This window comes from Stomoxys calcitrans, chromosome 3 (genome assembly GCF_963082655.1).
Source record: "Stomoxys calcitrans chromosome 3, idStoCalc2.1, whole genome shotgun sequence".
Classification (NCBI taxonomy): domain Eukaryota; kingdom Metazoa; phylum Arthropoda; class Insecta; order Diptera; family Muscidae; genus Stomoxys; species Stomoxys calcitrans.
This window is the reverse complement of record NC_081554.1, coordinates 188,161,016-188,188,687: the sequence shown is the minus strand read 5'-3', so window position 1 is coordinate 188,188,687 and position 27,672 is coordinate 188,161,016. Positions and strand designations below refer to the sequence as shown.

The 27,672-nt window shown below is 36.2% G+C and overlaps 3 protein-coding genes across 3 annotated transcripts in view; 1 reads left to right on the top strand and 2 right to left on the bottom strand.

Annotated features, from left to right (window-relative positions):
* The window catches only part of LOC106081380 (uncharacterized), a 78,556-nt gene extending 62,675 nt beyond the window's left edge, over positions 1-15,881 (bottom strand). The window contains exon 1 of the mRNA XM_059365741.1: positions 14,329-15,881. Within this exon, the coding sequence (XP_059221724.1) occupies positions 14,329-15,250 (922 nt within the window). The 5' untranslated portion in view covers positions 15,251-15,881. The remainder of the gene's footprint in view (positions 1-14,328) is intronic.
* A 2,727-nt stretch (positions 15,882-18,608) lies between these two features.
* Positions 18,609-20,014, bottom strand: LOC106081383 (GTP-binding protein 10 homolog). Its single transcript, XM_059364934.1, has 3 exons — positions 19,889-20,014; positions 19,305-19,833; positions 18,609-19,250 (listed from the first exon to the last, which is right to left on the bottom strand). The coding sequence occupies exons 1-3, from the start codon at positions 19,928-19,930 to the stop codon at positions 18,664-18,666; spliced, it is 1,158 nt and encodes a 385-aa protein (XP_059220917.1). The 5' UTR covers positions 19,931-20,014; the 3' UTR covers positions 18,609-18,663.
* A 1,719-nt stretch (positions 20,015-21,733) lies between these two features.
* Positions 21,734-27,454, top strand: LOC106081386 (tRNA-dihydrouridine(47) synthase [NAD(P)(+)]-like). Its single transcript, XM_013243297.2, has 5 exons — positions 21,734-21,877; positions 21,937-22,114; positions 22,178-23,215; positions 23,276-23,416; positions 26,978-27,454. The coding sequence occupies exons 1-5, from the start codon at positions 21,843-21,845 to the stop codon at positions 27,401-27,403; spliced, it is 1,818 nt and encodes a 605-aa protein (XP_013098751.2). The 5' UTR covers positions 21,734-21,842; the 3' UTR covers positions 27,404-27,454.
* Positions 27,455-27,672: the final 218 nt, after the last annotated feature.

Below are 27,672 nucleotides of genomic sequence, written 5' to 3'. Positions count from 1 at the left end.
TGCTACAAATTTCAAATGATCTGTACAAAAATTGCCACGGACAGTTTTGCTACTGATACTAACATATCTGCAATATGTAATCAAAATCGGTTCGGATTAGGATATATATATTTGTATCGCCTGATATGCACTTATATGGTCGTAGTAACAACAAATTTCGACCGATTTGCACAAAATTTGGCACGGATTGTTTTGTTACTGATCTTAACATACCAAAATCGGTTTAAATTTGGATGTAGCACCCATACATATTTTTTGCCGGATTTGCACTTATATGACCGTAGGAACAACAATTTTCAAACGATCTGTTTGAATGTCGGTTCATATTTAGACAAAGCTCTCATATAGATATATATTTTTATATTGCCCAAATTTATAATTGTAGGGTAGGTGTAGGGTATTATATAGTCGGCTCCGCCCGACTTTTGCCTTTCCTTACTGGTTTTTTAATTGAATCTAAAATTTTTCAATTACGATTGTGACTGAATTTTCGTTACGTTTCAATTAAAAATTTTTGATTCAATCATTTTTATACCCGCTTCCATGGGATGTGAGTGTACCAATCTAGTCATTCCGTTTGTAACACCTCAAAATATTAATCTTACACCCTATAAAATATATATATATATTCTTGATCGTTTCGACATCCTGAGTCGATCTAGTTATGTCCGTCCGTCGGTCAAAATCACGATGGCGGTCGAACGCGTAAAGCTAGCTGCTTGAAATTTTGCATAGATACTGAATATTGATGTAGGTCGTTGGGATTGCAAATGGGCCATATCGGTTCAGGTTTGGATATAGCTCCCATATAAACCGACCTCCCGATTTGACTTCTTGAACGCCTGGAAGCTGCAGTTTTCATCCGTTTTGGCTGAACAACAAATGCGCCAAGTATGGTCTAAATCGTCTATAACGTGATATAGTTCCCATATAAGCCGATCATCCGATTTGACTTCTTGAGCCCCTGAGAGATGCGATTTTTGTCCGAAATTTTGCACATAGTGTTCCGAAAACTGAAGTTAATACCTATTTATAGTTTCAAGAAAAAAATTCTCCAATGCCTATTATGTCACTCTGTTACTCAAAGAAAATTTAATTTCTGAATACCAAGCGAAAATTTTGGTTACGATATCGGTAAAGAAAATTTTGTTTAGGATATGCTAATTGATTTTCTTATTTCATTTATTTTTTTTAACAAAAATTTCGACAGAGGTGCATACTGTACTTACGAGTGAAAATATATATATTTTTTATTGCATCAGGCTACTACTTCTAAATTTCCCATAAACATTCCAATGAGGAACAGCGGATACTTCTCATATCAATAAGTGCAGTTCGATTAAAGTTTAAGCTTTATGATAAGGGGCCTTCTTTTTTATGCCGAGTCCGAAAGGCGTGCGGCGTAGCAACAGTACTTGGTAGATACGTTTTAACATGGCAGCATACCTCACAAATGTAACGAGCATTAGTAAATGGATAGCCACCGCTGAAACTTATTCTGAAGTTTACGCCGGGATTTGAACCCAGGCGTTCGGCAAACATGCTAACCTCTGCGCCAGGCAACATGAAATACTTTGATTTGCAAAAAAAAAAAAACACGATTTATTTTAGTACATACATAGGTATGTACTTTATTAGCCAAAAATGAGGAAAAATCGGGCGAAATAATAAATTGATGTTTGTCGCCATCTTGTAGTCTACACAAATACTTTTCAGTGGAGAAATAAATGTCTCGGCTGCAAAACAAAAATTTCGTTTGAGGTACGTACTCCACTTAAAATGCAACTGAAATTCAGAATATAAATTTGCGGTAGGTACATACACAAAACATAATATGCACCTACATATGTATATAAAAGAAAGCTAAATTGGCAACACTGGGTGTTACTGCACAGCATTTATATGCGGAATGTAATGCAGCTTCATCTCCTTTATCACCTATTAAGCAGCTTCACCACACCACCTATAAGCTGCTGCTGATGTTGTTGGTAACTTATATCCCTCCCTCGGCCTGCTTCTCCACCTATTGACGACCCAATTGATGGCGCTCTGCTGCTGCTTTTGCGGCCATAACTTTACATTGCTGGCATTACTGCCGATGGCATTTGGCACTAAAACACGAAATGTACCTCCCCAACTCGAAATGAAAAACTTTTCTTGGCATTAAAAACTTTTATGTATTTTTTCCCACTTTTATGGCAAGTTGTGCCATGCCATGTTCCTCCTCTCTACTCGACTCGACTCTCTATAAATGTTTGGCTATAAAAATAAAATTATATGTACAAATAAAAGATGTATACTTCCTTCCCCCAGCTACAGCTACATCTACAGCTCATCTTCCCTTATTCCCTATCTTTATTTCCTACTTTCCCAAGTATTATCAATCGATATTTTATTATTGTTGTTATTTTTTTCCTTTAAAATGTTCCTTCTCCCTTTAATTTAAAGAATTTTCTTTCCCCGATATAAATAATATAATTTTTCAATTTCAATTCAATGCATCTTCTTTCATGGCATTTATGGATGAATTTTAGCACGAGAAGATTTTAGTTTTTGTTAGTTCGGTTGGTCGATTTATAGTTGGATAGTTTCTGTTTGCATTACTCTTGAGTCTGTGTGTGCTCAATTACGGTTGGTGTGTATTCTGGTTTTTTCTCATTTGCTTTGTAGCAATGTCGTTGTGTTATTATTGTTCGGGCGGTCGGTCTATCGGTCGTTCAGTTGATTGTGTGGCTTTGACGTCTCTGTCGTCTACTTTGTTAAAGGTATGGGGGGAGGTTGGGAGTTAGGTGGGTAGGTCAGTCACTTTAAAAATGGAAGTACTAGTTTTCTCCTAACATGATGGATGACACGGACGTTGTTCAAGACGAAAGAGGGGTCGTCGCTCTGTAGTATAGCAGTCTGAGCCCAATACCGAACCATAGTCGTCGTCATCGTCATCGTTGTTGCCATCGTTTGCTTTGTGGCTGGCGATGATGCTTGCTTTGTTGCTCTTTGTAAATATTTACTCAGCTCTTGCTGGATACATACTAAAATTTATAGATTATTTTCTTTCCATTTACAAAAAATTTCAATGTATTCTCGCCGCCGCTTACCTCCACATTACCTGCTTTGCTTTGGTTGTTTGCCTGCCTTTCGAGCAAACAACGCCGCACAACAACGTACCTACAAATAATTGCAAAGTGCACCCATGAATTTTCGTATTATATCATCACTTCATGCCACAAATCCAATTTTGTGGTTTTCTGCACATCCACTTTGAATTTTTGGCGAATTATCTAAACAAAATACATACTTCGTTTTAAATATTTTTTGATAAAGAAATCATATGATGATTTTCGACATATAAACTAAATTTGTCTGTATAACTTCTGCTAAAAAACACTAAGCAGTAGAGGGCCATTTGATAATAACAAAACTCGTTTTGATATTTATTCCTTGTTCTTTACTTTTTAGCTTCTTTTCAAGAATTTCGATTTTTTTGTATGGTATTTGTTTCCTTCTCCCAATGTTCAGTACAGCTTTAAAGTTATTTTTTAATTCCTTCTCCAAATACAAATTACATAGGAAATTGCCTTTAGAAAAAGCCTCAAATAACGGTATTTACCGTGTTACTACAGCAATAAAATTCAAGTAAACATTTCTAACAACCCTGTCTTAGTTTTGAATTTACTTGTTTACTTAATTGTGGTTTTTTGTACTCATCCTAATTACCTTCTCCAGAATCTAATTACAAGAGAAAATATATTTACTTTAAACCATGAATAACGATTAACACCGGTATTCACAAAACTTCATGCAGCTTTAAAGAAGGTTTATTTAACATTTCTATAAAAGAAATCTATCAAAAAACTACTTTAATGCTGCACTAAGTTTTATGAATGTAGCCATAATACTGTGTAACTGCAATAAAAAAATTCAAGTAATTCTTTTTTAACAATCCGTTTTTGATTTTGAACATGGTACAATTAAGAGGTAGCCTCATTAGCACAACAACAAAAATCTACCCCCAACGAAACTACCTTGAGCGGCAAATGCAGAAAATTGAAATGTCAAAGTTGTTTTAGAAATAAACTTTGTTTTACAACATATCTTCTTCCAATGAGTTTTATATTTGTATTTTATCATTATATACTGTTTTTTGCTTATGTGTAGAACATCGGATCAAAGAGAACAAGATTTTAGAAAAAGATCACAGCTGTGTTATCAAGCCTTTGGCATTAAGATTTACCGCAAAATCAAAACAAATATAAAAAAGAATGTTCTCAGCTGTTCGCATGACTTCACCTTATAAGTGCATCCTGGATTTCGAATTGCCTTTTTTGATATATCTTTACTTAATTGAGATATTAACTATAGCATTAATCTTAAATTCGTTCTCTAAAGGTAAATTACATGAGAAAATATAATTACAGCTCTCACCGCATAAACATCAAGTAAATATTTTTAAGAAGCCTTTTTTAATTTTTAAACTAAAACCTCGTTTACGCTACACATTCAAACCGTATTTAAGTCTGTCGTCAGCTGATTTTGTAAAGGAACAACAAATGATTGAGCCATTAAAACAGTTCTTAATGATCAGTGTAAACGTGGTATAACTGAAGTGACTAAGATAATATTTTAGCAACCCTGTTTTGAGACCAAATTTAAAATACATTTTGTATTTGTACTCATCTTAAATTTCCTATCTAAAATCATGTTTACCCTAGAGCCTAAATTCACTTGATTTGAGATTTGCATTCGTCAACAGGGATGATTTTGACATCGTTTTTATTGTGATCTGCATTTTTATTGGTTTCAGCATATATTGCACTTTGCATTTAGAATTCGTCTGAAGCGGACGCTTCGGGATTCGATGCTTAGTCATCGTTATACACAGTACAGTTATAACTGTACATTGGTTTTAATTCTGTATTTTTAATACACGTGTTTTAATTTACAGTTGGTGGGGACACCAACTTCGGAAGTACAACCTGGCATATAGAGTCGTACTCTGCCATTTCGTTTAAAGTCCAAAAAAAAAAAAAAAAGCATATATTGTGGTCAGCAATTAAATTGTTGATTTTTTTAAATTTGACTACAAAATTTTATAATTTTAATAGAAATTGTCAGATGTTGAGGAAAAGTGATGTTCAAAACTACCGGTAATAACCAGTATTCAATACAAACGTTGTGGTGCATTTAAATTTCGAATGAGATTTGTTGCAAATCTCCTCAAATAAGTAGATTTGCTCACACTAAAAATGTATGGGAAACCTCGTTGCAAAACCCGAGATTTCCGAAATCTTGTCGCAAATCTAGATTTGCTTCAAGTGTCAACATGGTTTAAGAACAAATTACATAAAAATGCAGTGTGGGATAGAATCGAAAAAAAAGTAAAAATCTATTGTTTAAGAACGAATAGAGATAACTCTTTGTATAACCCGAGATTTCCGAAATCTCGTCGCAAATCTAGATTTAATTAAAGTGCAAACATGGTTTAAGAACAAATTACATGAAAATGCCTTTAACACAAACTACCTAAAACGGTGCACTGTGGGTTAGAATAAAAAAAAAACATTTAAAAATCTGTTGTTTGAGAACGTGTAGAGATAACTCTTTGAATTTTTGAATGGTAGAGTTGTTATCGAGATGAAGCGCGAACTATTAAAGTCTCAAGGTCGTCCGACACGAATTTCTTCACAAAAATACCCATATCAGGCAAAAGTGGTTTCCAAAACGGCATTTTTTTGTAAATTGGATGAGGAGGCTACAAACATTGATTGGTGCAAAAAATATTTTGCTTGGTTTAAGGGGACATATGAAGTAAAAACAAAAAAAGTAAACCCGTATGGGGGATGCAGGCTTTGCGTTTAGAGATCTTAAGAGGTTTCCAATTTTTTGATAAAAAATTATCTATTATCGTTGACACATGTTGTTTATATATACTAATTAAAACGCATCTATAATAAAACGAATAACAAAAAATTTTGGAATATAAGCAAGTTTTTCTATAAAGATTATTCAATGAAAATACCTTTTTTGACCAAAAAAAAATGCAAGAAATCCATTTATTTAATTTTTTGACTTTAAAACTGTAAAACTTTCAACTGAATAATCATAAGTGAACACTTTTGACAGCATTTTCGTTGTATATTTTGTCACCAATCCAAATGAAGCTTCAAAATGAATATCGAGCCTGAATGCTTTCGTTAAATACAAAACCGGGTTCGGCCAAAAAAATAAAAGTTTAATAGCGCCGAAACCAAGAGAGATATTGTTGTTGTTGTAACAAGGTTTGCATGTAGCGGTGGCGATCCTCGTCAAGCTCCTGTAGGTGAGCAAGCTCGTTCCGGTTCAAAGGACCAACCGTCGCGACACAAACCATAGGTTATTTAAAGGCGCCAATAGCTCGCCTTGTCACATCGAGCATCATAGGCACACCGGAGACCCACCCGAGACTCTCCGCTTGATAACGCTGATTGTCCGACTGCCGTTGCAGCTAATCCGTATGGAGCATTCCACCATCCGCAACCTTTGGACGCACCTCGCAGCTAAGCTTCTCATGACAGCAAAGAAAACCACACAGATCGCACCTCAAAGTTGCAGCTAGTGTGGTACACGCAGCTATCCTCTGCCGGGGAGAGATATATTGGTGGCCTCAAGCGGACCACAAACAAAGATTTGGAGGCCTAAAGAACTTTTAGAAAGAATGATTTCCAAAAATGGTTTTGGCTATGTTACTATAAAACTTAGCAACAAGCAAATAATTTAAACACCCCTGTTTGTGGAATGTACTAAGGTAACCCAGACAAGATTTTTTCTTTCAAGACTATAAAATTATGTAAGCTTTTTCAGATAAAACTAGTATTAGTGTCCTCTATGTCGGTACTCTTAAAGCCTCAAGTTTTATTTCATTCGGCAGTGAATGAAATATCTAGATGCCATCTTTACTATTTGTCAGTAAAAAAAAAATAAAAGCTCGAAAACATCCGTGTACTTAAAAAAATTCTTAGTGCATGAAAAAGTATTAAATCGATCGCGGGGTTACTACGGTACTCTTCGGGTAGAAAAAGTACTACAGTATTGACTTTTCCCATCCCTGACTTGTACGGAATGTGTTCGCATTATCTTCGCCAACTTTTTTTTTATAGTTCGTTTTGACAGTTGTTCGTATGAAAAGTCGAAGTCAGTACTAGGCTTAAAGTGATATTTGATGTATACTAATTTTTTTTTTTTCAAATGTAGCAACTCCGAAGGTTTTACACATCGTGTGATATAAGAATTAATATGAAAAATGGATTTTGGGAAAAATATGCAATCTTTTCGATTGAAAAGACATCTTTTTTCACCGAATATACATGTTTATTAAAAAAAAAGTACAAAACATATGAGAATACTTGCCGATTAAAGCGTGCTTTATTCCTAATTGACGTACATAAGCAGAATCATGTGGATACAGAAAGTGACTGCACATACATACATATGTAATGCACATGTCGTGTAATAGCACCTTTACAAGTAACGGTTACATTGTCAATGCATTTAAAGATGATACACGTAATTATGGTAAAAGTTGTGATAGATACTCTATAAAAATTACTTTCTACTCTCCATTTGTTTTTAATGGGCCAATTGAAATAAATGTGTCACATTGAATTTTTTGTTGGAATTAAGATGGAATCATTAAAATCTTGAAATTAAGTTTTTTTTAAATTTTATTACTACAACCTATTAAAATATATTTACTTTTGTACTCAATTACCCGAAATGTTTTAATTAAAAATTTCTAATATTATTTTATTGTTTTGAATTATGGAAATACTAATTATTACATTTTTATTAAACTTTTTTTTCAATTTGTATACTGTGGAGGTTAAGATGCATTATTTATATTGTAGATAAAAGTTATAAAAAAAAGCAAACTAAGAACATAAAGAGTCGAGTGTTCGGTTCGTCTTTAGCCATGAAGATATAAAGCAAACAATCGAAATTGAGAACGACAAACGATGTGCACATCTAAATGGCGATGGACGATGTTCTTCGTGAGGTTATTGGAAGTGATTGCATGGTAGTCTCAATCATGTTATATACAGCAAGTTTATGTATTTCAACTACACATACATACATGCATGCTTGTATCGCATGTAAATGTGTGCGTGTGTATAATACTTGGGCAAATACTTGTACACAAAACACAGCTCTATATAGAAATGTACTACACGTTGTTTCTTTTTTTATTCAATTTATTCCGACAAATTGACTTGTTATACATAAATACTTGTTTTTGAATGGAGAAAGTTACATTTCGAATGAAACAATACAACTACAAAATTAGGGGCGTGATAAATGGGTGATAAATCGAATTTTGAAATAAGTTGAGTTCTTTTGCTAAAATTTAGTTCTTAAAAGTACTGTGAAAAGGAATTGGAATGAAATGCTTTAAAAATTGCTTTGATTTCTCTATTCATATAACTCGCTTTATTATTTTTATGAATTCCCTGATTAAAAAAAAATTATGATTAACATTCAGGTTTCAAATTGCATGGCCTCTGATCTTCTTTGACCCTTCTCTGTGAGGCAAAATCTAAGAACCGGGTTATACCACCCTCATTTGCGTCCTCAAAATTCTACACAAATTTTTCCTGTTACTATATTTGCCAGCAAAGAAACCGGAAGAAAGAATATTACCCCACACGTTGTCCTTTCATTTTTGGTATATAATATAATGTCCTCGGACATGTACATATGCATAACTAATAACACTTGTATACTCCTGAAATCCCTGTTATGAATGACTTTACTGTTATGAGTACTTTTTAACCTTTTTATAAACACCACCATAGGATAGGGGGTATATTCATTTAGTCATTCCGTTTGCAACACATCGAAATGTCAATCTCCAATCCTACAAAATAGATATATTTCGGATCGTCGTAGACGTCTAAGACGATTTAACGATGTTCGTGTGTCTGTCCGTCCGTGCGTTGTAATCACTCTACAGCCTTCAAAAATTTAAATATTGAGCTGAAATTTGGCACAGATTCGTCTTTTTGATGCACGCTGGTTAAGTTCTTGAACGGGCCAAATCGGACCATGTTCGCATATAGCTACTATATAGACCGATCTGCCGATGAAGGGTCTAATGCCCGTAAATGCTTTATTTTTCATCCGATAAGTTTTTTTTATTAACCGATTTCGCTGAAATTTGAAATAGTGATTCATTTTAATCCTCCCCGACATCTGACCTAAATATGTTTTAGATCGGACTATATTTGGATATTGGAGCCATATAGACCGATCTCCCGATTAAGAGTCTAAAGCCCATAAAAGCTTAACTTTTTATCTGATTTCGGTAAAATTCGAAACAGTGAGTTGTTTTAAGCCTCCCGACATCCGTTCCAAATATGTTTCAGATCTAACCATATTTAGATATAGCTGCCATATAGACCGATCTGCCGTTTAAGGGTCTGGAACCCATAAAAGCTGCATTTATTACCCAATTTCGCTGAAATTTGAATCAGTGAAACGTAATATCGGAATGTATTTAGATATACGTGTCGTATAGACCGATATGACGATTAAGGGTCGGATGCTCATAAAGCTTTATTTATTACCCAATTTCGTCGAAATTTGAAATAGTAAATTGGTTTAAGCCTCCCGACTTCCGACCCACATATGACTCAAATCAGACTATATATATAGCTGTCATAAAGACCGATCTTCCAATTTAGGGTCTTAATTCCATAAAAAGTAGATTTATTATCTGAAAATGTTACTTGTATATGAGTTCTCGGGACCTGAATAAAATGTCATCGAGACCAGCCACTATCTAGATGTAACAGATATATAGTAGTGGAGTTATAATAAAATAGGATGATTTTATAACCTTGTTTTTTTGTTGGTCCAGATTGGTTCAGATTTGGTTATAGGTGCCATATAGAACGATCTCTCGATTTAAAGTCTTGGCCCAAAAAAAGCGCATTATCTGATTTCTTTGAAATTTGACGCAGTGAAATTTGACGAATTTGGTTGCTTATGTTATTCAATTTTCACCGGATTGTGGAAAAAGGGGGTTTATATACTCAAGGTGGTGGGTATCCAAAGTTCTGCCCGGCCGAATTATTTCCTTTCGCTCAAGGCGGTGCCGAATTAGATGAAATTACTGACTTTTTTCAAACGATAGTTCCCACTTCCTGTTTTTGCCATTTATAAAGACCCAAGTCGTCGACATAGGTGCGCTGTATATAAATTTTTCAGCGGTAGTTATCCCCTCCTATCATCAATGCTTCACTAGCTGAGGGCTCGATTAGGTAGATTGTGACCAGAAGTATATGGCAAGGGGGTTTTATCCCATCTCTTGTGGCTCTTGGTTATCAATGGAAAATTCACATTCTTTGAGGAGGAGAAAGTGCACGCTGATGAAGTCGTTATTACGGGGAAGACCAATGAGCTTGGCAGAAAGACTGAGCTGGTGCTGTTCACCATTACGATGAGGTATGGCTAATTTGAGGGTGCGGTTCTGGATAGAGTGGAGCTGCCACTCTTTCGGGATGGTAAACACATGGGCGTTATTCTTTACCAGAAGATTAATTGAGGAGAGTCAAACGGCGTCTGAATTGGCTCTACTTGTGTCACAACTCAACAGGGATGAGTTAAAGACTTAGACCAGGGGCGGTCCGCTAGAGGTTAGACCGATTCTCATCTATAAAAGACGGAAGGCATGGACGACGACGTAATGGATTATGTGCCCAGCAGATCATTCTTCGATGGGAACCTGGAGGTTGTCCTACCGGAGAGGAACGTTTGGACTGAAGGCGGTCCGTCCTTTTCGTGTCACTCTGTTTACACAGATGTGTCCATGCTGGATGGGGCCACCATGGCAGGGTTAGTTCCTAGGAATTAGGGTGCTACATAAACTTCTGGAGGGTGCATTGATTTTCAGGCAGAGATTTTTGCGATTCTCAAGGCCCTGAAATTGATCCTGGGTCGAAACATTCGGCTCTGTCAGATTGTCCGTTGCTTTTCCGGAACTGCAAGGAGCATTTTGGTCGTTTGGAAGATGCTGCCAATTTCGTCGTCGATGCTGCCGATTGGCCTTGGGTAGAGGAAGTGAGACCAATGTCAGATCACTGACATTGCGATGGGCTCGAGACGTGGTTCAAGGGGACGAGGACGTCGATTGGCATTGGGCAGAGGAAGTGCAACTTTTGGTAGAGGTCCTGATAGGCCTCTGCGATGTCAACTTGCTAACATCTCGAATTTCTCGACGGTAGAGCACCTGTACCAATGCCCCGCAATAAGGCGACGGAATATGTGTGAACAACTCTTTTCCACTCTAAGCTCTCTACAGGTATTTATAACCTACACCACTACTGTGGTACAGTACCCTGTAACCTAGTGCATTTTTTTGTAACACCCAGAGGGAAGAGAGATAGACCCATTTATAAGTATACCGATCGACTCAGAATCATCTGATTCGAATTAGCCGTCTCTTTGTCTGTCTGTCCGTCCGTCTGTTAATTTCTGTACAAAGTACAGGTCGCAGTTTTCATCCGATAGTTTTCAAATGTGGTATAGGCATATTTTTCGGTCTGGAGACGAAGCCTATTGAAATTGAAAAAAATCGGTTCAGATTTGGATATAGCTCCCATAAATATTTTCGTCCGATTTTGAGAAATATTGCAAATAAATGATTCTCTCAAAATTTGGCAGGAAGGATTTTCGTATGACTCTCGCTATTACTATAGATTCCATAGAAATCAGTCCAGTTTTAGATATAGCTGTCATATATGTATATCGCCAGATTTTCACCCCAAGAGACACTGCAGCGCATTTTTTGACCTATCTTACCAAAATTTTGCACAACGCTTCCCTCGACGACTACCACATTCTCTGAAAATTCAGAATTAGATATAGCTCCCATATATATGTTCGTCAGATTTTGGGTAATTTGCAATAATGTTGTAATTTGTCAACCGTAGTTATAACAGTTTCAACATATTTGCTTGCCGAGGTCCATGGAAATTGGTTCACAAATGGATTTAGCTCCTACATTGTACCTATAGGGTAGTTGTAGGGTATTATACAGTCGGCACCGCCCGACTTTTGCCCTTCCTTACTGGTTTTTTTCTATTTTTGCTAATTTTACACAGTGCGTTCGAAAGCATGTTGCATGTAATGAGTAGTAGACTTATGCCTCTGTAGTTGACAAATACTGCCTTGCTAAGGCTCCAATCATCGGGTATTTGTTCCACTAGACAGAACTACATGTTGTTGTAGTAGCCACATATTTGAATGTGGAGGTAGCAATCATCGCTCCTATAGGTGAGCAAACTCGTTCCGGTCCATAGTACCGATCGCCGCGGGACCGTAATGGCCATTAGTTATTTAAAGGCGCCAATAACTCGCATTTTCATATTGAGTATCATAGGCACTCAATACTTAACCAAGAACCGGTGCCGTCCGGCCACTCAATGGGACTCTCCAGTCGATACCGCTGAAGGTTCGCGACTGCAGTTACAGCTACTCCGTATGCAGCATTCCACTATCCGCAACACGGGGGTGCGCCTTGCAGCTCTCAACTGAGCTTTTCGTAATGACGTTGAAAACCCCTCAGATTACAGTCATTCCGTGGCAGGTTGCGGCACATACTGTTTTGCTAAGGTTCCAATCATCGGTTATTCGTTCTTCTAGACCGAACGCTCGACAAGCTGGTGCACCCCATCAACGTTTCGCCTCCAGTTTTAAATTGTTACTCTGATTAGGCGGTATACATTCTTTACCATCATCATTGGCAATGCGATAACTTCGCTTTCGCCACCATTGTATACCAGCATACCTAATACAACTTTTTGTTCCATATTTTAGCGAAATCGGAAAAAGATGATGACACCGTTTTGCATAATGCGCCAGAAAAACCTATGCGCTTGGTATTTAAACCCAGGTGTCTCCCAATAACTACATGGCAATCTGTAAAAGCCACCGTAGCTCAGAGGTTAGCATGTCCGCCTATGAACGGGTTCGAATCCTGGCGAGACCATCAGAAAAAACATTTTTCAGCGGTGGTTTTTCCCTCCTAATGCTGGCAACATTTGTTGGGTACTATGCCATGTAAAAACTTCTCTCCAAATAGGTGTCGGACTCGGCTATAAAAAGGGGGCCCCTTATCATTGAGCTTAAACTTGAATCAGACTGCAGTCATTGATATGTGAGAAGTTAGCCCTGTTCCTTAGTGGAATGTTCATGGGCAAAATTTGTATTTGCATTTGCAATCTGCAAAAGCAATGGCTTGAACTGAATATTGCTTGGATACTAAAATGTATTAAAAGGGGAAAAAAGTTATATTTCTATACTCTCATTAGTATTGTAAAAAGTTTGTTTAATGTGAAAAACACTTTCTATGGCCACAGCGCTACGTTTACCTAGGATTAGGAATTAAAATGTTTTTATGGCCTTAACTTTTATGACTGCCTTATTTTTTGGAAACAGTTATTTTACAATAGAATGGAGACTCTTTTAAGATTGTTCCAAGGATTCTCATAAAGCTCTTGATTGCGGACATAAACTATGCTATAAAACATAAACATTCACAACCAACCAATCCTTTAAATAAACTGGCGGGAGACTTAAATCGGCCATACAAAGCTGTCTATTCCCTAACGCTTTGCATAAAATACCAAACAAGGTATCGAGTTAAAAAATATTAATTGTACAGGTCCTAAAGGATAAACTGGCTGTACTCATAACGTTTACCAATAGCTCAATTGAAGTTCTATGGGGACAAAAATGGAGACACTCAAAAAAAATTCTTTTCCATAGAACATTTAAAGCATTGTCATTATGTCTAATCTAAGTCTCAGTAGCGCAAAGAGCTTCCAACAGCTTGTCTTTATATATGCTGCCATTTTGCTTTTCAAGTTTAATAGGGAAACTTCTCTCCTCTATCGACAATTATCTACTTTACTGCAGACATTCGAGTCAAGAAAGAAAGTAAGCTGAATATATTATATAGGCGGACTGTCAATCTGAAAGCCATGCAATGTTATGCTAGTGCTCCTCACTTTTACTCAGCCTCAATTTCATCAAAAGTTCTTAATGGTTACGTTTCAGTTTCAATTAACTTCTTTCATAGTTTCTGTGTCTTATCATATCATTGTTTACCTATCTACATATATTCTCCATTTCTTAATGTACTCTCACAAATTCCTTTGTAACTCCTACAAAATAATTTTTAAACCATTCTTCTTCTTTGCCATAACATTACTTTACCTCACATACCTAGCTTGAAGTTATTTTATCTTTAGTTATTTTTTCTTCATACCTATATCAATGTCTGTATTTACTTACGTTTGATAATAATTTCTTCCATTTGTATGCTTGGCGTTATCGCTAATTGCTCCATAGGCTCTGATTTAATATGAGTTATCATTGGAGTCATATGTTGAAGCGGTTGTTGTTGTTGTTGCTGTTGTTGTGGAATACGCTGATGATGATAATAATGTTGCTGCTGGTGTTGCTGGTAATGATGATGCTGTGTCTGTGAATGACGTTGACTCGTAGGCTGGCTTGAATATAAAGAACTATGAGAATAGGCATCAAAGCCTACGCCTGCTGCACGTCCAGCTGTATTGGCCACCGACATCATTGAATGTGCCGAGCCAGATGAACTACCACCGCCAGTATGTTGTTGCTGTTGTTGTGCATTTATCATTTCAAGGTCATAAACTCTACTGCGACCAACAATAACACCACCCGCTCCACCACCCCCAACTGGATTGTTGCCTATATTGCCATTACTGCCACCAGCTAGTGTTGAGTAATGTTGCGATGATGATGATGAAGAAGAAGACGAAACAGAGGAGCCGGCTACTGGCATAGATGGTGCATTGTGCGTTGCCGTACCACCAACAATAACACCAGGCGCACCACTGCCACCCCCACCACCAGCACTACCTGGATAACCACTTGTAAACATATGAGAAGTTGCCATTGCATGGCTATGAGTTGGCGGTGGTGGGGCATGATGGGGATGTTGTGGCAAATGACGCGCATCCCTTATGTGAAGACCATGATGATATTGTTGTTGTTGCTGTTGCGGAGCAATATTTGCATGTGCATTGTACCATTGTTGCTGCTGCTGCTGCTGTTGAGCATGATGCGAGGACGATGCTTGTGGTGTTGGTGGGGGCGGATGTGCATGTGGCGGTGGATGATGCTGATATGGAGCATGTATATGATAATGTTTACGTTGATTATGTTGTTGTGACATTTTGTTTTCGTTTTTTATAAACAACGCCAAAACGAAATGATATACCAAAGGCCATAGACAAAAAACCAGCCGGCTCTAAAGCGGCGTAAATATGTAAACATAACTACACCATAGAAACCTTTAAGCACTACTCACACACGCACGAGACACACACGATGGCTCTTCGGTCTCCAACACGCTCGACGTTTTGTTTTATTTATTTATTTGCTAACCAAAACAAAAATACTCTTCTTCTACTATCACGGAATTTTGGGAGGGGGGGCCACTCACGCCTGCCACCGCACTATTTATTTACTGGCTGAGCAGCACCAGCTCTCTTTATATACCATTTTTACACTCGTACACTCACACACACTTATAGGTATTCTTCACACACTTTTTGCTTATGTATATGTATTCATTTTTTCGCTATGCTTAAGCTGTAATCTGACTTCCCAATTAGACAATTTTTCACTTTAAAATTTTCCATTGAAAATCTCACATTTCTTTCAAAGTATTCACAATTTCTTGGTGAATTTTCTTTATATTTCACTTGGGAAGTAATTATTTCCAATAATTTAATGCATTTTTCGCTTGTATTTTGATTTTTATCTTTTTGTCACCTCTCCCGTCACCCCGAACCGAAATTTTGAAAAAATTATCCGCAGTTCGACCGTATTGGCTGCTGGTTCCTTTTACTTTGACACCTCTTGTTTAGGGATCCCAAAGTCGACTTTCGATATATCGATAAATCGGCTTTTTATGTAAAAAACGAAGTCGACTTTCACTGATTAAAAAATCGATTTTGAAGTCGAAACGACAGTTAATGCCAAGATAAATTAAAGATAAAGGAACAGTTGCCCAACAACAAAAAATTGAGTACTCATTCTGTCAAAATCGGCATTTAGTGCAACTCTGATAACACGAGTCATTTTTCGATGCCCAGCAGGCCTCGTCGTCAAGACGTCTTAAAAGAAGGGTGGATGACCATGCTTAATCGTTAAAGATATATAGCCGACAGCCCATGCAAATTGTGATGACATTTCCATAAAGTTGTCGCAAAAATCATGCGTCATGTCTCATGATAATTCAAGGGACGGGTCTGTTACACTGCCCTTTAAATCCGAATTTAATGGCTCTATTATCTGTTTTCCCTTTATAAAATCAGCTGACGAGAGTCTTAAATTCGGATTTAATGAGCAGTGTGTTCAAAGACAAATAAATCAAATTTTATATTTCTCAAAAAAAAAAAAAAATTGTGTTGACTTTTTCTCGGACACGGCTATTGAATTCGTCGACAATCGAATTTTTATAACGGACAATCCGTAAGACACGTCATATTGTCTTAAAGAAGTCTTTGGAGACAATGTCATGGTTGACTTTTACAATGCTGGAAAACTATAATGAACACACACATCCCAAACTCGTTGATTGACAGTAGTGCACTTCTCAAGAAAAAATTGCCCTCAGCTGTTTGCTGTCACTACTTGGGTTAATATGTCTTGGCTAATTCAACAGCGTAATAGGTCGTTTACACTGAACGATAAATCATACAGCTCTAGTTTCTAATAGACAATACTCAAACTTTGCGGAGTTTGATATATATTGTTGTTTAAAAATTGTTAATTGGATAGTACAAAATCAAATTTCGTCGAATTTCTTAATTAAAAACAAATTTTGTCAATATGTCCTATAAAAAACTAAGAATACATCGAAATTTCCTATAAATTTTTTTTGTTGTTGTAGCCACATTGGATGTATGTGGAGGTAGCGATTCTCGTCAAGCTCTATGGGTGAGCAAGCTTGTTCCGATTCATATTGTTTTTGTAGCAGTGTGTTGTACACTGAGGCTGCAGCCCTTGCCGATGAAGGGCTCCATCGGGTCAATCCGGTACCTACAATCGGCTGTCATGGGACCAGTCGCTGCGGAACGTTATGGCCATTGGTTATTTAAAGGCTCCAATAACTCTCCTTATCATATCGAGTATCACAGGCAATCTTTTGTGATACAGGGTGCTCCAGAGAAACTTACTTATATGAAAAAACTCCAGAGCGGTGAGTTGGGGGTCGGGAGAGAATGTATCTGGAGGGATTGTCCTTAAGTTTATTTCTCTCCCCAGTCAATTGCCATAATGCTCTGGTCTTGGGAGTAGCGGGCCTTCAACGTCGAGAGTTTATTTGCAAACCATTTACCCGATGTCATTTTCAAGACTGCATGATAAAAGTGAGATATTGTGTTCTCAAATAAAAAGAAGTCTAAAAACAATAACTTAAGTACTTTTGTTTAATTGACCTTTCAAATAAGTATTTCTGGCGTACCCTGACGAACCGGATTGTCCCAATAGAGCTGAATGTCTGCGACTGCAGTTGCTGCAACTCCGTATACGAAGCGTTCCACTATTTGCAATCTATGGACGCGCTCTCAGCTGAGCTTGTCGTTATGACGATGAACACCACACAAGCCGGAGCTCAGAACTCCAACCAGAGTGCAGTCTTTTCGTGCCGGGAAAAATTTAAGATAAAAATTTATCGAATTTTTATCAAATTTTCTATAAAACTTCTTAGACATATCCAATTAACATCTGCCTTTCGATTCCCTTGTCTGATTTTGAAGAAACTTCATAGACGTAATTTTTTTTTTAATTTTTAAACAAAAATTTAACAGAATTGGTTGTTGTTGTTGTTGTAGCAGCGTACACTGAGGCGACAGACCTTGCCGATGAAGGAATCCATCGTGTCAATCCGGTACGTACAACCGCCTGCCATGGGAATGTTTTTTTTCTAAAGCAAGTCATTCCAAAAATCATTTTTTATTACGACTTTGGCATAAAATAGCATTAGTATGGATTTTTTTTATATATGGAAACCATTGAACGAAAGACACTAAAACGGTTTCAGAAAATTTTTTATTTCAATTTGTGAGCTTTACAATATAGCTGACTTTCGACAGGCCCCTTATTCTCAAAAACATGATCTTATATGGCGGGAAACAATTTTTTAACTAGTTTCATTCGCAGACTTTACGCCAATCTAAACTGCATTGGGAATTCTCTTTCCTAAGATTTCAAGATTAAGATTTCAAAGACAGCTCTATTTTAGAGCATTTTTCTACGCATTCGGCGTTAGTAGTTTAAATTCAATTTCGTCAAAATTTTCTGTTAAATTCGATACTCGTCGAAATTTTCTTATAACCAAAATTTCGTCAAAGTTTTCTATGAAAAAAATGTTCATCGAAATTACCTATTAAAAAATTTTTATACAAAAATCATATTTTACCGAAATTTTTTACGAAAATCATGTTTCGATAGTATTTTAATGATTTTTTTAAAAAGTAAAATCTTACCATTTTTGAACATTTGCCATGAAGACTTTTCAACTGTACACCATACCATTATTATTTTATTTTTTTTTTATTCACATATATCCTTTGCCCTTCATGTGATTTTAGGACCACGTTCTCCCACTCGTCTTCTAAGCATTTCTTTCATTTCTTCATCATCAGGCACCAACTCTTTTTCCGCTTGTTCATCTAGAACTCTGCGTAATTCTCTTTTAACATCTTGAATTCTGGCAGAGTTTTGTGCGGATATTGTCAGAACACGTTCAAATTTTATAACTCTCTCTGGACGTATTTCTTGAGGACATTCATCCAATTTTTCTTCCAAATTTTTTATAAAAGGCTTTTGGCTCTTCAAAATATCCGATGATCCCTCCAAATCCATTTTGTTAAGCAAAAGCACACAAGGTTTATCCAACAGTGTTGGATCATACAATTCCAGCTCTTTGTTGAGGGCATATATGTTGTGTAAACAATTTCGGGGCTCATGTTTGGGACTTAATTGAAAGCCAAAAATATCAACCATAAATAAAAGCAGGCGGGTGCGTTCGATATGTTTGAGGAATTTATGACCCATGCCGAAATTGGCATGAGCACCTTCTATAAGTCCCGGTAAATCGGCTATAGTTATAGAACGTAGGTCGGGGTAATCTACTGTTCCCACTTGAGGTCTTATGGTGGTAACTGCAAGAGGGAATATTTAGTGCGTTTACCTTTAGATTGTTTTATGGAACTTACATGGATATGAAGCAATTTTTGGCTTTGCCTTGGATATGGCCTTTAGAAAAGTACTTTTTCCCGCATTCGGAAATCCAACCAAACCAACATCTGCTATCAGCTTTAAATCCAAGTTAATGGTTTTATGTTCTCCTGGCTTTCCCAAAAAATTTGTACCACTACAGCCACCCATACCACCACCGGCAGCTATACATTTAGCACCTGGCTCATTCAGATCTGCGATTAGTTTTCCCGATTCGTCAAATATTTGTACGCCAACTGGCACCTCAATTTTCTCATCTAAGCCACGTCTACCCAATATCCTTACTTTACTGCTGTCTTCGCCACTGGAGGCCACAGCACGTTTTTCTTTATAGCGTTGTGTTAAATATCTTAAGGTCACCCCCTCTTTGGCCTCTAGGTACACACAGCCGCCTTGACCACCAATGCCTCCATACTTGGGAATGCCATTGCCACCATGACCACCTTTAACCGTCAGCCGTAATGTGTCTAGAAAAACATTGCCTCCTCTCATATGAGCACGAGGAGGCTTTTGAGAATATCATTAGGGAAATAAATTTACAAATTATTTAATGCTTGCTTACCTTTTTAATAGATTTTAACAAAAAATTGAATAATTGTACCATTTTAATACCGGCAAACACAATTTTATTTCATTATTTACAGATTAATAAAAATTTTCTTTCCTTTTCGTTATTCAATGCTTGCCGAGTTCAAAATATAAACACAAACAGCTGATTCATTGACATTTGGGAGTTCTCTCTTTTAAGCCAAAAATAGAGTTACCATATTAGTAGCTTTTTTAACAAAATCAAAGCAACCTTGAAAACGGGGATGGTTCATCAACCAAGAATAGAGATGAGCGATAGGTTAATATCCAGGATTCACTGAATAAGGTTAAGCCAAGCGATCAGCCGATATACTTTTTTTTAATATTTGGCAGTACTTGGCATTGAGGATGTCAACTTGTTCTCTTTTTACATTCATTCTTTGTTTACGTTTTCTCCTATATGATGACATTTTCAATCGTCAGATTTGACATCCTTAATGATGTTAATGGGGCCTATCCACTTTGTGTTTTTGCATTTGACCTAACCTTCTATTAGTGAATCCTGGTTAATATCCAAAGCTATTAAACCGGTAAATTGGATATTTACCCATTTATATCCAAAAGCTAGGTATTTATAATTTTGCAGATATCTTGGGTACAAAAACATTTTCCAAACAATGATTTCGTATCCTTTGTATAGAAACCAGACCATCTGATCTTATAAAATCGGATTTTAGTTATATATAGCCGCTATATAGACTGATCTCCAGACATAAAGTCTTGAGGCATTTTTCATCCGATTTCGATGGCATTTGGCACAGTGAGTTCTGGTAGAACCCTACCCATTTCTGTGAAGGATGGTTCAGATCGGGCTATATTTGGATATAGTAGCCCTATAGACCGACCGCCCGATCTCCCGATGTAGGGTATTGAGACCATAAAACATCTATTTATTACCCGAATTCAATGAAATTTGGCACAGTGCGTTTTGGTAGACCCATAGCCATTTTTTCAAATGGGGTCAAGATCGGACCATATTTGGATATAGCTACCTTACAGAACGATCTCCCGATATAGTGTAATGAGCCTATAAAAGGAGCATTTTTCATTCTATTTCGATGAAATTTGGCAATCAAATAAAACAAAACTGATGCCGCAATGGCTTCAAGGGTTGCCATTAATTTTTTTGCCATTTACCTCACTAAAAGCAGAGTGCTACGTTTCCGCCTATTTTTGGCCAAGCATTATCATGTGTAGCAAACACAAGATCAAAAGATTTATTATTATAAACCTTTAAATTATAAACGAAAACAATTAAAACGTGAAAAAGGAAAAAAATATGAACAAATTTTGAAATCCAGACCAAGCATTTAACCATGGTAATTGTTTTACCATGGTTTAAAGGTGGTCTCATTTGTACGACAACCACAAATCATACGGTGCAATCCGCCATCTTGACATCAAGCTGATCGCCGTGTTGCCAACATACGCAAAAAAAATTGTATGCGTGTGTGTATACGAGTGCATACATGAGCAGAGAAAATGAGAGAAAGAAGATAGCAACAAAGAGAATGTAAACAAAAATCTGACATCTTAATACCGTCAAACTTAGACAGCTGTTCGCGTCAGACCCCTTTTTTAAATCCGCCTTGGCATTTAACGCTCTAGAAGGATTTGGATACAACTCTGAATTGTACAATTTCATCAGCTGGGCAAGTGAGCTAACCTTCTTTAGTGAACCCCGGTTGTATTGTTGATTTCGTTGTTGTTGAGCTATTGACTTTACCTTCTTAATTCTACCAAGGTTCTTAATGGGCTCATGTAATCTCTCGCATATGGCAACTCATTTTCTGTCACTCGGTCAATTCCCAATTTCTCTTGCTGTCACTGCTTTGTTTATGTTTTGACCAGTAGCACGTGCCGTGAAAAGAAAGTTTTTTTTTCGCAAAAATTTTGCTTCGACCACAGACTTAAAAATAAATTAATTGATGATGGAGCCCGGTATATGTTATATTAAATCAGAGTAAGTTTAATTTAGGCTCAACACTTAAAAGTTTGTAAAGATTTGTATTTGTTTTAAAGATTTTTATTGGAAGAAGTAAAAAAGACAATAATTCCAACTGAAGAAAGCAACAAAAGAAAGATTACAGATGCTCCCGAGGAGGGTGAAGGTGCAGTAAACTCTAAAGAACCGAACGATCAACCGGAAAACAAATTTCAGAAGACTGGAAAAAAGGAACGCAAAAGAGGACAAAACAAGGTAGGTAGGCTAAGACTGGCAATCTGAAGTTTTTTTTCATAAATTTTTCATTTATTTCATCAGAATCGCCCTGTCTACAAAGATGACCGCACCACACATCTATGTAATTCATTGATACATGGACCCAGTGAGAATAAATGTTCCTTAGACAATTGTCGTTATGTTCATGACCTGCAACAATATCTGTCTGCCAAAGGAGAAGATCTTGGCGAGAAATGCGTGGTATTTGAGGCAAAGGGTTTCTGTCCACGAGGTGTGACTTGCCGCTTTGCCAAATCGCATTTGGACAGTGAAGGCAGGAATATTAAATCTGCCAGTTATGATGAGAATGCACCTCCCACCACATGCAATGGCATAACATCGGAATTACAAGTACGTTTGCGTAAACGCCAATATGATTTCTCCAAGTCTAAAAAGTTTATAAAAATGGCCGAAGAAATTCGAGATAAAAGAAAACAAGATAAACAAAGCAACGTTGCAGAAAAGAAGGTCGAAGCGAATGAAAAATTGGAAAGCGCAGAAAATGGAAGCAAAATCGATGAAGAGAAGCCCTTGGGCTCCTGTACAGATGAGGAGAGTAACGGTCAAGACATTAAACGCCGGACACCTGTTGACTTTGTCGATAAACTTGTATTGTCTCCCCTCACCACAGTGGGTAATTTACCTTTTCGCCGCATATGCAAAGAGTTTGGTGCGGACATCACTTGTGGTGAAATGGCCTGTTGTGTACCTCTGGTCAAGGGCATGACTCAGGAATGGGCCTTGACAAAACGTCATGAATCCGAAGATGTTTTTGGTGTCCAATTATGTGGTAATAATCCCAATATTATTGCTCAAACGGCCCAACTAATGCAGGAGACAGCCAAAGTGGATTATATCGACTTAAATATAGGATGTCCCATAGAATTGATTTATCAACAGGGAGGCGGTAGTGCTTTGATGAGAAGGACTAATATATTAGAGCTTACAGTGAGATCATGCTCGAATTTAAATTCTCAAATTCCATTTACGGTAAAAATGCGTACCGGTATTTATGCGGATAAAAGTGTGGCCCATGAATTGGTGCCCTTGGTCGAGGAATGGGGAGCAGCAGCTGTCACTGTGAGTTGAAAGTTTATTATGATTTAAAAAAAAATATTATAATTTTTTGCTTTTCTTTAGTTACATGGACGTTCTCGAGAGCAACGTTATACCAGAAATGCCAACTGGGAGTATATAGAACAGTGTGCATCAAAAGCAAAGCATATGCCCATAATTGGCAATGGGGATATATTGAATTTTGAAGACTACCTGGAAAAGAGGGTAAGGAAGTATTGTAGCAGTATTAGAAAAACTTCAATTCAGCTCAGCTGAATTGAGTTTTCTATAGGAAAACTTTAATTCAGCCTAGCTGAATTGAGTTTTCTATAGGAAAACTTTAATTCAGCCTAGCTGAATTGAGTTTTCTATAGGAAAACTTTAATTCAGCCTAGCTGAATTGAGTTTTCTATAGGAAAACTTTAATTCAGCCTAGCTGAATTGAGTTTTCTATAGGAAAACTTTAATTCAGCCTAGCTGAATTGAGTTTTCTATAGGAAAACTTTAATTCAGCCTAGCTGAATTGAGTTTTCTATAGGAAAACTTTAATTCAGCCTAGCTGAATTGAGTTTTCTATAGGAAAACTTTAATTCAGCCTAGCTGAATTGAGTTTTCTATAGGAAAACTTTAATTCAGCCTAGCTGAATTGAGTTTTCTGTAGGAAAACTTTAATTCAGCCTAGCTGAATTGAGTTTTCTATAGGAAAACTTTAATTCAGCCTAGCTGAATTGAGTTTTCTATAGGAAAACTTTAATTCAGCCTAGCTGAATTGAGTTTTCTATAGGAAAACTTTAATTCAGCCTAGCTGAATTGAGTTTTCTATAGGAAAACTTTAATTCAGCCTAGCTGAATTGAGTTTTCTATAGGAAAACTTTAATTCAGCCTAGCTGAATTGAGTTTTCTATAGGAAAACTTTAATTCAGCCTAGCTGAATTGAGTTTTCTATAGGAAAACTTTAATTCAGCCTAGCTGAATTGAGTTTTCTATAGGAAAACTTTAATTCAGCCTAGCTGAATTGAGTTTTCTATAGGAAAACTTTAATTCAGCCTAGCTGAATTGAGTTTTCTATAGGAAAACTTTAATTCAGCCTAGCTGTATTGAGTTTTCTATAGGAAAACTTTAATTCAGCCTAGCTGAATTGAGTTTTCTACAGGAAAACTTTAATTCAGCCTAGCTGAATTGAGTTTTCTACAGGAAAACTTTAATTCAGCCTAGCTGAATTGAGTTTTCTATAGGAAAACTTTAATTCAGCCTAGCTGAATTGAGTTTTCTATAGGAAAACTTTAATTCAGCCTAGCTGAATTGAGTTTTCTATAGGAAAACTTTAATTCAGCCTAGCTGAATTGAGTTTTCTATAGGAAAACTTTAATTCAGCCTAGCTGAATTGAGTTTTCTATAGGAAAACTTAAATTCTGCTCAGCTGAATTGAGTTTTCTATAGGAAAACTTAAATTCTGCTCAGCTGAATTGAGTTTTCTATAGGAAAACTTAAATTCTGCTCAGCTGAATTGAGTTTTCTATAGGAAAACTTAAATTCTGCTCAGCTGAATTGAGTTTTCTATAGGAAAACTTTAATTCAGCCTAGCTGAATTGAGTTTTCTATAGGAAAACTTTAATTCAGCCTAGCTGAATTGAGTTTTCTATAGGAAAACTTTAATTCAGCCTAGCTGAATTGAGTTTTCTATAGGAAAACTTTAATTCAGCCTAGCTGAATTGAGTTTTCTATAGGAAAACTTTAATTTAGCCTATCTGAATTGAGTTTTCTGTAGGAAAACTTTAATGCAGCCTAGCTGAATTGAGTTTTCTATAGGAAAACTTTAATTCAGCCTAGCTGAATTGAGTTTTCTATAGGAAAACTTTAATTCAGCCTAGCTGAAATGAGTTTTCTATAGGAAAACTTTAATTCAGCCTAGCTGAATTGAGTTTTCTATAGGAAAACTTTGATTCAGCCTAGCTGAATTGAGTGTTCTATAGGAAAACTTTAATTCAGCCTATCTGAATTGAGTTTTCTATAGGAAAACTTTAATTCAGCCTAGCTGAATTGAGTTTTCTATAGGAAAACTTTAATTCAGCCTATCTGAATTGAGTTTTCTATAGGAAAACTTTAATTCAGCCTAGCTGAATTGAGTTTTCTATAGGAAAACTTTAAATCAGCTTAGCTGAATTGAGTTTTCTATAGGAAAACTTTAATTCAGCCTAGCTGAATTGAGTTTTCTATAGGAAAACTTTAATTCAGCCTAGCTGAATTGAGTTTTCTATAGGAAAACTTTAATTCAGCCTAGCTGAATTGAGTTTTCTATAGGAAAACTTTAATTCAGCCTAGATGAATTGAGTTTTCTGTAGGAAAACTTTAATTCAGCCTAGCTGAATTGAGTTTTCTATAGGAAAACTTTAATTCAGCCTAGCTGAATTGAGTTTTCTATAGGAAAACTTTAATTCAGCCTAGCTGAATTGAGCTTTCTATAGGAAAACTTTAATTCAGCCTAGCTGAATAGAGTTTTCTATAGGAAAACTTTAATTCAGCCTAGCTGAATTGAGTTTTCTATAGGAAAACTTTAATTCAGCCTAGCTGAATTGAGTTTTCTATAGGAAAACTTTAATTCAGCCCAGCTGAATTGAGTTTTCTATAGGAAAACTTTAATTCAGCCTAGCTGAATTGAGTTTTCTATAGGAAAACTTTAATTCAGCTTAGCTGAATTGAGTTTTCTATAGGAAAACTTTAATTCAGCCTAGCTGAATTGAGTTTTCTATAGGAAAACTTTAATTCAGCCTAGCTGAATTGAGTTTTCTATAGGAAAACTTTAATTCAGCCTAGCTGAATTGAGTTTTCTATAGGAAAACTTTAATTCAGCCTAGCTGAATTGAGTTTTCTATAGGAAAACTTTAATTCAGCCTAGCTGAATTGAGTTTTCTATAGGAAAACTTTAATTCAGCCTAGCTGAATTGAGTTTTCTATAGAAAAACTTTAATTCAGCCTAGCTGAATTGAGTTTTCTATAGGAAAACTTTAATTCAGCCTAGCTGAATTAAGTTTTCTATAGGAAAACTTTAATTCAGCCTAGCTGAATTGAGTTTTCTATAGGAAAACTTTAATTCAGCCTAGCTGAATTGAGTTTTCTATAGGAAAACTTTAATTCAGCCTAGCTGAATTGAGTTTTCTATAGGAAAACTTTAATTCAGCCTAGCTGAATTGAGTTTTCTATAGGAAAACTTTAATTCAGCCTAGCTGAATTGAGTTTTCTATAGGAAAACTTTAATTCAGCCTAGCTGAATTGAGTTTTCTATAGGAAAACTTTAATTCAGCCTAGCTGAATTGAGTTTTCTATAGGAAAACTTTAATTCAGCCTAGCTGAATTGAGTTTTCTATAGGAAAACTTTAATTCAGCCTAGCTGAATTAAGTTTTCTATAGGAAAACTTTAATTCAGCCTAGCTGAATTGAGTTTTCTATAGGAAAACTTTAATTCAGCCTAGCTGAATTGAGTTTTCTATAGGAAAACTTTAGTTCAGCCTAGCTGAATTGAGTTTTCTATAGGGAAACTTAAATTCTGCCCAGCTGAATTTAGTCTTCTGTTGAAAAATTTGAACACAGCTTGGATGATTTGTGTTTTCTATAGGAAAAATTTAATTCAGCTTGGCTGAATTGAGTTTTTTCTATAAGAAACCTCAATTTAAAATTCAGCCTGTCTTTAGAAGTTTAAATGCTTTTAGAAGTTTAGAAGCCTAACGCATAAACTTTAAAGGTTTTCAATTTAGATTGCCAAATTTGATACCATTTCTTTCTTTCCAGAAAATGGCTCCCCATGTATCTTCCGTTATGATTGGCCGTGGTGCTTTAATTAAGCCTTGGATCTTCAAAGAAATCAAAGAGCAAAAACATTGGGATCCCAGTTCAAATGAACGTTTCGATATGATGCGTAGATATGCCAACTATGGTCTAGAACACTGGGGCTCCGATACAAAGGGAGTGGAAAATACACGAAGATTTTTACTTGAATGGCAGTCATTTTTGTATCGTTATATACCCTACGATTTGATGTTGCATCCACCCCAGAAGATCAATCAAAGACCACAAACCTTTAGAGGGCGGGATGAAATGGAAACTTTAATGAGTTCACCCAATTCACAGGATTGGGTTAAGCTAAGTGAAATGTTATTGGGTCCGGTACCAGAGGGTTTCACATTTGTGCCCAAGCACAAAGCTAATTCTTATTGAAAGAGTGTGAGAGAAGAAAATATATTATGCACAAAAAAGCATATATTTAAAGTGTATTTTTGTTTTTAATAAAAAAGAGAATTTTGGGAAAATAAAATTCGAAAAAGAAAATATTGTCTTGGAAAAGCAAAGCAAGAGTAGTTAATGGCTAAATTATAATTTTTTGTTTTTTGAAAAATTGAAAATTTGTAAATTCGCCTAAGAATTAAATTCCTTAAAAATGGATTTTTTTTAATATTGATTGAAAATTAAAGTTGAGTAGCATTTAG